The 10,204-nt window shown below is 28.3% G+C and overlaps 1 protein-coding gene across 1 annotated transcript in view; it reads left to right on the forward strand.

The window, feature by feature from the left end:
* The window catches only part of LOC113386440 (hemicentin-1-like), a 146,342-nt gene extending 138,609 nt beyond the window's left edge, over positions 1-7,733 (forward strand). The window contains exons 16-20 of the mRNA XM_026624221.1: positions 1,867-2,008; positions 2,075-2,232; positions 3,951-4,154; positions 7,012-7,121; positions 7,581-7,733. Coding sequence (XP_026480006.1) covers positions 1,867-2,008; positions 2,075-2,232; positions 3,951-4,154; positions 7,012-7,121; positions 7,581-7,733 — 767 coding nt within the window. The remainder of the gene's footprint in view (positions 1-1,866; positions 2,009-2,074; positions 2,233-3,950; positions 4,155-7,011; positions 7,122-7,580) is intronic.
* Positions 7,734-10,204: the final 2,471 nt, after the last annotated feature.

The raw sequence follows: 10,204 nt of genomic DNA on the forward strand, positions 1-10,204 counted from the left end.
CGCCCTCCACCTCTATAGAAATAGTTAAAGTCGCTCCACCGTCGCTCCACAGTCACTCCCCTCTTTCGGCGGGTGCACGACAAGTATGTAGGTCGCCTTTGATGATGATACTCGAAGCGGAAAATTCTGTTTTAAACGGGAACCCCTCATCCCACCTCATTCTGCTGTTACCCAGGGGAGTAGGACCCCCCCGCTACTGAATTCTTGTTTATAATCAACAGTTTACTATAGAAGTAAACTATGCGAAAGCGGAGAAATAGTTTTGATTTTTATTTAATTTTAAAAGAAGGAATTATGAAAGGTATTTAATATCGTTGGAAATGTTTTATCAAAGGAGATATTTTTGAAAACATTATTGTAATTTATTTTTAATTAATTTTGAAGTAAAACTTCTTTAGGCACGACATGGGTGTAAATCCGTACAAATGCAACGAAAACGCCAACGTGAAGTTGAAGACTACGACGCTAGTAAGCGCAGCTATCGCAATTATTCGATCTAGTCTGTGAGCAAAACAAAAAATACATCAAATGTCGAATCATATGTCAAAAACAAAAACAAAAAATGTGTCGACTTTCACTTGAGTTTTGTATTTAGCTCGTAGTCTCTAAACATTTTTTGAAGTAAAACTTCTTTAGACACGACATGGGTTAGCAGTATAATTCGTGAGTTAATAAAAATGTCAGGATCGCAAGAATATTTTATCCCGTCCCCTATAAATAATTGTAGTGCAAATGATCGCAAATAAATAATGAAACAAAGGAAAAATCTGCGCTGCGTAAGAAATGTAAGTTTATTGAAATAATTTGTATTATTCGAGTTTTTCGAAGTTACTATATACCTTTGAGGTTATTACTAAAATGGAAAATTTTATTTTTATTTTTATAGGCAAAACAGATACTACAGTTGCATAAAAATATCAAATGATGCTCAAAAACAAATTCTTGATAATGGTTTTCTGAATATTGATTCAAATAATCAGGTTGGATGTCAAACTTGTCGAAAGGCATTAAATTCGGGTAAAATTCCTACTTTGTGTAAATTTAACACATTTGTATTTCCACCTATACCAAATTATCTACCTAAATTAGGTACTGTATCTGAAAGGTTAATTTCACCTAGTTTGTGTTTCATGCAAATGGACAATTTGGAATATTCGGCCAAATTATAAATGTGCCTGTTGACATTAATGATATGGTTAATTTATTACCTCGTAATATTGATGATGATCATTGCATTAATATTCACATAAAAAAGCAAATGATTCATAGATCAAGCTATGTGCAGAGCTTGATAAATAAAACAAATATAAAAGTATGGCTTCAATTTTTTAGGCAAGACAGATATTACAGCTGTTCAAGGAATGAGATTATATCGTCAGCGAAAAAGTAAAAAAATACAAACAGTAAATTAATGTATGTTAATTTTAATTACATGAAGTTCTTCAAACACAATTGTTACAGGATGAGTTAATTTGCAAAAACAATATTTGTTTAGGCGTTGTTTAACATAATCCACTGTGTGAACGAATATTTATAGAACTTATTAATTAGCAATTACTTTAAACCGATCATGTCAAATTTAAAGTACGACTTTAATTACACGATTGTTTCTAAATATTATACACATTTTTAATGCAATCATAAATATATAATTTATAACTTACGATTATACAAATGTGTATAATTGTCGACACTAATAAATGTGTGCATCACGAGTGTTACCATATTACTAATAAACATTATTCAAAATTGTTATATGATGTATTTATTGTTACTCAACTTAAATTTGCTACTTTGTACAGTAGCAAATAAGTTTTACTTCAATCGCGTGTGATCCTTACACGCACTCTTTTTTTTAAATTTCAGGAATACCTACGTCTCCAAAAAACTGTTCCCTATTCAACCAGACTGCTGATTCAGCAGAAATCGAATGCGAATCGGGTTACGATGGAGGACTGCCTCAGCATTTTTTGTTGGAAATATTTTCCGGACAGTCGAGAAAACCGAGGTAAAAAAATAAACATATAAATTGAAATAGATTTTTAAGAAGTTATTTGAATTTTTATCCTTGCAGGTATAATCAAACGAATTTAGACACTCCTGATTTTTACCTGTACGCCCTAGAGCAAGATATAAAATTGAAAATAATGATTTTTGCGATCAATGCAAAGGGGAGGTCTCCACCGTTTATTATCGATGAAGTGATGTTTACGGATTCTGACCAATATATGGGTAAGTAGAATGATTTATTAACTAGACTTATGAAAATTATATGATTTAAAAAAATCAATTGGAACCAATCCAAAAATTTTACGAAATCCAGAATTACAGTAAGAACCAAAATTTACAAATAATAAAATCCAACAAAAACATAATGTCCAGCAAAAAACTAAATTTACCGAACGTCCAATAATTATAATATTAAATTCCAACCAAAACATTTGATGAAATCCAAAATTCATAACAAAATTCAGAATGTCCAACAAAACGTAAATTCACATCAAAAATGTAAAATTCCAACATAAACGTAAAATTCCAACAAAAATGCAAATTTTTAATAAAAATTTAAACTTCCAACTAAAATTCAAATTTTTGACATAAATCCAATTTTCCAAAAAAACATCTAGTAACTTAAAAAATTAGTTTCAAATAAAAGAATACAAATTTCAAATAAAAAAACAAATTTCAAATAAAAATACAAATTTTCAATAAAAATACAAATTTTCAATAAAAATCCAAATTTCCAATAAAAATCTAAATTCTTAAAAATTTAAATTCCCAATTAAAATTCAAGTTTCTGACATAAATCCAAATTTCCATAAAACATCCAATAATTTAAAGGTTCTAAAACAAACAAGAGACAAAAATTCCGAGTTTTCAATAAAATTCTGAATTACAACAGAAACCTAAATTTCCAACAAAAAAAATAATGAATTACAATCTAAACATTTTATGAAATTTTAAATTTCCAACAAAATTTGAATTTTCAACAACGTCCAAAATTTCCAACAACGATCTAAATTTTCAACAAAAATTTAAATTACCAGCAAACGTCCAATGATTTACGAAAATAATAAGTTCGTATGCAAACATTCGACAAAATTTAGAATTTACAATAAAATTCAAAATTCAAACAGAAACCTGAATTTCCAACAAATATGAAATTTACATCAAAAACTTAAATTTCCCAAAAAAGTGATAAATTACCATCCAAGCATTCGACGAAATTCTGATTTTCAAATCAAAATTTTCAACAATAGCCTAAGTTTCAACAATGGCCTAAATTTCCAACAAAAATACAATCTTCCAATAAAAATTCTAATAATTTAATAATTCAATAAAATTACAATCCAAACATTTGGCGAAATTCGGAATTCCAACAAAATCCAAATTTCTAACGATGACCTATATTTCCAACAAAAATGACCTGTATTTTCAATAAAAATGACAAATGACAAATTTCCAACAATAATAACCTAAATCTCCAGCAATGACCTAAATTTCCAACAAACAAAAATCCAAATTTCCAACAAACAAGCAAAAATCTAAATTTCCAACAATGACCAAAATTTTCAACAACTACATAAATTTCCAACAAAAAAAAACAAATTTTGAACAAAATACAATTTTTTTTATCAAAATTTAATGATTTTTTTTTTCAAAAAAAGTAAACTTAGATATTTCATGGGCTTTTTAAAACCAAAAAAAACTTTTTTTTTTAAATTTCTATAAAAAGCTAAAAATTTGAAAATAAATTCTAGTAGCTATATTTGTCATACATTAATTCTAAATCAAAATATGTTCTCAAAATCTTAATTACAAAAAAACAACTAAATTTTCCAGAAAAAATATTCATCCAAAAACTTCAAAACACACCCAACCAAACCAAGTTTAAGTAAGGACCCTATCTCTAAACTCTAACCTATCCCCGTCTTTTTCTACCCTTCCAGCGAGCGCTTTCGCCATCTCTCTCTCGCCCTTATTAGGAGCAGGTTTGGGGGTAGTTCTGACACTGTCCTTAGCCCTTCTGGTGCTCTTGTACAAACTCAAAAGGGATTCGACTAGGGACAAACTTTGGATTCCGGCGGGAAAGGACGCTCCGGTGCTCACGAACGAAGACGATCCGGATCCGGACGTTATTCCGGCGAAACACGGTAAGTGATAAAGGATAGTAATTGATAATTTTGAATATATATATATGAATATGAATATATATGTATATATATATATATATATATATATATATATATATAAAAGAGGATCGCTTAAGTTAGAACACTTATAACTCACGAACGGCTGAACCGATTCAGATGAAAATTGGCAGGGAGGTAGTTTAGAGCCAGGAGAATGACATAGGATACTTATTTACGTTTTTATCCCTTTATTTTATTCTAATACAAAAATAATTATTTATAAACTTTTCATTTAGTTTATTCAGTCCTATGATTCTATCAATGATTTTATCCATGACATTTACTTTCAATTCAAAAACACCGAATGACAGTTGACTTTTGATACAAATATATTAATATGCATTTTTTAATCACCACTTTTGGAAAATTATTACGTGAATAATATAAATTTTTTAATAACCACGCAAAATTATTACGAAGTGGCAAGTAAATTAATTCTTAATAATCGCAAGCGATGCCAGATGGACGATGAAGAAATTTATTTCTTGAAAATGGGAATGTAATTATTTACATACTTAGGTTTTTATGTAAATTTGTTTATTATACCTATTTAAATAGAGTATTTGACGTGTTTATATTCTAAATATCAGCAATAAGTATAATCATCAACAAATAAATAAAAAAAATGTGTGGTAAAATCTAGTGTGACATTATTTTTTTACCGTAGATAATATATTATTTTATTCTGAATTTCTTAAACTGCTTATGATAAGACCACAAATGAATCACAAAGGCAATAGGACATCAAATAGGATATTAAAAAGTATAGGATAGGATATTAAAAAATTTGGAACTTTTGAATTGTAGACGTGGGTACAGGACAACGTCTGTCGGGTCATCTAGTATATATATGTATATATATATATATATATATATATATATAAATTTTCTTCTTTTGGATATTTTATTATAAATTCTCGACATTTCGATTCTTCGACTGCGCGCACGTTGACGTGTTCAATTTTAAAATCAAACAGTAGAAAAAAAAAAGAAAGCAACAGGACTGTTGGAGAAATAGAAACGGTTTCCAATTCTAAAAAAAAAATTGAGACGAGTCAGAAATAGAGAAAGTTTCTCAGAATATAGTTTGTTGGATGGGTTGGATGGAATTATTAAATTGATAAGGATTAATGAATTTATTTAGCTTGCCGTAGGGTAAGTTATTGTAATCGTCCAAAAATCGAAATCGAAAATTTTTACATTTCTCGACGTTTTGAAGATTTCTGAACATTTTGGCATACCTCAGAAAAAATTGATGTCTATGTGAGTGCATGTATGGATAAAATTTTTTGTCCACGTTTTAGGGCGCACGGATCGACCGAATTGAATGGTTCAGAAAACATTCGATTCCTATTGATAGGGAGATGTGCTGATTAGTTTTTGGCAAAGGCAGGTCCAGCCGTTACGGAGATACGGAGCAAAGAGTGCGGAAAATAGATATCGAGTTTTTGAGAGAACGGAGTATCGGATTTGAATGATTGAAAAACAATTCAATTTGTAATGATTGAGAGAAGAGGTGATTAGTTTTTGACAAAGACAGGTCCCGCCATTTCGAAGATACAGAGCTAAATGTGCAAAAAATGGCAGTTTTTCAGTGAACTAAGCGTCCGATTTGAATGATCTTAAAAAACTTTCTGATTGTATTGACAAAACAATTGCTTTTGAGGATAAAAAATTATTAAACCTTTTTTATTTTCCATAAAATATTTTTGTAATTTTGGATTAAAAATTTAAAAAATTACCCAGGCTAAGCACAGTCTAAGCGCCATTCTGGTACAAATGTTTACCCAAGTCCGTTTAGACTGTTTATGTACTGGAGAAGTTTTCCAATTTGGTGAAAACTATTGAAAAATGTGAAAATGCCGCCAAGCTAAGCGCAGTATAAGTGAAAATGTCGCACAGAATTATTTGCAAATGCGTTTAGACTGTGACTATACGGGAGCACTTTTTCAATTTTGATATTAATATTGAAAATTATAATTTTTTATTTATTTTTTAGATCATTTTTTATTTTGCTCTTCAGTAGAGTCTTATTTTTTTATATTGCTAATAAATTTGTTAATCAGTATAGTCCTTTTTTATTTTGCTGATTTTTTTTAATAATTTGCTCGCCAGTAGAGTCCCTTTTTTCAATTTCTAGATTATTCAATGATTTGCTCGTCAGTAGAGACCCTTTTTATATTCAAGATTGTTTAATAATTTTGCTGGTCAGTAGTGTCCCTTTTTTATTTTCTTCTAGATTATTTAATAATTTGCTCGTCAGTAAAGTCTCTTTTTTATATTCAGGATTATGTAATAATTTGCTCGTCAGTAGACTCCCTTTTTTCAATTTCTAGATTATTCAATGATTTGCTCGTCAGTAGATTCCCTTTTTATTTTCTTCTAGATTATTCAATGACTTGCTCGTCAGTAGAATTCCTTTTTTAATTTCTGGGTTAAAAAATAATTTGCTCGTCAGTAAAGTCTCTTTTTTATATTCAAGATTATGAATAATTTGGTCGTCAGCAGAGTCCCTTTTTTATATTCTAATTTTGTGTAAATTAGGCAACTATTTTTTTCTTTGAAATTGAATTCGAAATGAAATGACGATTGTTAATATTCCGGGAGATAAATTGATTTATGATATACATTTGATTTGCTAAGATATAACAAGATAGCAGAAATGATGAAAGTTACAGTATTTGTAATAATATATTTGAAAACATTTAGTATTCCTCGAACATTTTGTTACGGTTCGGGAAGTTCCAGCAATTTGCCTTAAGGCACGATGCCATACACCACTAGTTTTTTAACATTTAGTATTATTTTTCTTTTTTAGAGCTAAATGGTCTTCAAGAAGACTCCGATAGCGAATTCGCCAAACCGGTGTTACGATCCGGCCCTGGAAGGCCCCATCATTGGAAATCTAACAGAAATTCCAGGACAGAGGTAAATTCATTCATTTTTAATAAAATGCAATATAGATTTCTTTTTAGTACAACTCCTATTTATATCATTTACTGTGAATTTTTCTAGCTCAACAACTACTTTTCCTCCACAGTAATTGTTCTGTACCAAAAACCTCAATAATTCCTTTTTTCCTCCGCCTCGTGCGTGCCTCGAGTCAATTTTAGGCCTCTACGATTTTATTTTTATCTTTAGCACAATTACACGTATTTTATGTAAAAGCTCTCTCGTGCTCCTTGTAATATTACCGACTTACATCCATTGGGCTTTGTTTTTCATGAATATTCATGCATTTTAGGATTAACTAGTGGCGGAAAAAGGGGCAAGATCGAATAAAAATGTTTTACTGATAGGGCAGTGATTTTATTAATTTTTTATTAATTTTTTTCTGGTATGGTAAATCCAAATCCATTTTTCTAACTTAAATAATTTTTTTTCTAGTATGGTGACTCCACCGGTGGAGCCTGGGACACCCGGCCCAAGGACCTGTTGCTGCCTAAAAAATTGACATCAGGCGGCAGCGATATCGACCTCAACACGCAGACGATAACGGATCGTCTGATGGCCAGCAGGGTGCCCGAGAGTTGTGTTTAGCCGATTAAATAATAAAAATAGTAAAAATGAGTGTTTGATAGTGAAAGACTGCTTTGTATAAACAAAAAAAAATTGCGTCATTCAAAAATATTGGAAAATAGTGTTTGAGGTCATTGACCTTCAACGACATTCAATTGACCTTCAAATGACCTTCAAGATGAATGCATTGTTCTTAAATAAATAATAAGTGTTTGATAAATAAAGACTACTTTGTACAAATAAAATAATTTTTTGGGTAATTCAAAAATATTTTTAAAAAGGTGTTCTAGGTCATTGACCCTCAATGACCTTCAAAACAAATTCTTTGTTCTTAAAATATTAATATTGAGTTTTGACGAAGACTGCTTACTATAAATAAAAAAAATTTACTTGATTCAAAAATATTTTAAAAATGTGTTTGACCTTCAATGACCTTCAAAATGATTTTTTTGTTCTTGAAATATTAATAATAATAAGTGTTTGATAAATAAAGACTGCTTTCGAACAAACAATGCAGATTTAGATCTTCAATATAGATTATAGTGGAGAATAATAATATATTAATAAAGACTGCTTTTTAAACAAATATAATAATAATTTAGTGATGTTAATTAATAATGTGGCTAAATACTTGATGAATGTGGATTATATTTTAATCTGAATTTTATATCTATAATAATTTGTGCACGATCCAAAAGCATTTTTGAAAGCAATTTCGAAAACTGTTCCAAGTATTGAAAACAAAAGTGTCGAATGTTGAAAATTGCAAAAAAAATTGAAACTTAAAAATCGTTTTGACAATTTCAAAAAGTGTAAAAAATCGTATTGTATAAAATGTTATAAAAAATGATAAAAATTAAGATGCATTGAAAATTGTAAGAAGTTTTGAAACTTGCAAAATGTATTAAAATTACAATTAAAGATTGGAAAGTTTTTAAAAGTTTCCAAAAAAAATTAAAAATTACTTGAAATATTGAGCATTGTAAACAGAATTGTAAGTTGCAAAAACAATAAGGAATTGCAAAAAACTTAATTATGAAGATTATAATGTTTTATTTATTTATTTTTTAGATTATTGTTTAATTTGCTCGTCAGTAAAGTCTTATTTTTTTATATTGCTAATGGAGAGTCCATTCCTTATTTTGTTGATTTTTTTTTTCAAAATAGTTTGCTCGTCAGTAGAGTCCCTATTTTATATTTTTCTAAATTTAATAATTTGCTCGTCAGTAGAGTCCCTTTTCAAATTCAAGGTTGAATAATAATTTGCTCGGCAGTAGAGTCCCTTTTTTATATTCTAGATTATTAATTTGCTGGTCAGTACAGTCCTATTTTTAAATAATAGATTATTTATTAACTTGCCTGTCAGTAAAGTCCCTTTTTTATTTTGTTCTAGATTATTTAATGATTTGCTCGTCAGTAGAGTCCTTTTTTACATTCTAAATTATTTAATAATTTGCTCGTCAGTAGAGTCCTTTTGTATTCTCTAAATTATTTAACAATTAATATTGAATATTGCAAATTGATTTAAAAATGTTGATTGTAAAATGTATTAAGAAAAAATGTCTAAGTTACGAAAATTGAAAATTAAACAAAATTTTGAAAATGTTTAAAGAAAACCAATAAATATTACAAAAAAATTGGAATTCAAAAACTTTTTGTAACATTAAAAAATGAATTAAGTTTAGTTATATAGTTATACAAAATTATCCAAAGTTGCGATTGCAATTCTTATATTAATTATATATACATATATAATTTGTAAATAAATTCACAAACTATTATTACTGTGTTCAAATATCTATTGTGCATATCTATCTATAAATTATCTATAAATTAGATTTAGCTACTATTAGCTAAAATCTAATCCTGCCATATATTAATTAAGACATATCTTGTACAAAAAAAAATTTGAAAAATAATGTGTTTTGGAATAAATAAATATTTGTTTATACTTTATTAAATAAGATAAAGAAATTTAAGAGATAAGTTTTAAGAGATTGTGTACTGTTTATTGAGAAATATATAAAGATGAAACTGTTGGTTAATAATGGATTTTTATTTATTTATTTATTTTTTTTAAATTAATAAATTTAAAAAATCAGAAGTATTTTAATTATTTATAAAAAGCTGATTCATTTTCTTTAGGGTTTATACAAAAATCGATATTCTAGAAAACCGGCTTTGGATTTTTTTTTGATAAAACCGGTTTTTGATTAGTATTTTTTTAATAACCGGTATAGATAAGTTGTCATAACAAAAAAATTTAAGAGAATATGTAGAGTGATTGAAAACACCAAAAATTCACATTTAGAAAAACCGGTTCTTCAACTGAAAAAAGCGGTTTAGAGTCTTTTTAAAAATGTATTTGCTTTAGAAAACCTGTTTTAGAATGGCATTTTCTGAGAAAGCGATTTTCGAATAGTATTTTTTTAAACCGGTTTAGAGTTCTAAAAAAATCTATTTTTTCAAATAATAGAAACAAACAAAATTAG

The sequence above is a fragment of the Ctenocephalides felis genome, unplaced genomic scaffold, assembly GCF_003426905.1.
Source record: "Ctenocephalides felis isolate EL2017-DRISC unplaced genomic scaffold, ASM342690v1 CF-g0.4_SCAFFOLD_03571, whole genome shotgun sequence".
NCBI lineage: Eukaryota > Metazoa > Arthropoda > Insecta > Siphonaptera > Pulicidae > Ctenocephalides > Ctenocephalides felis.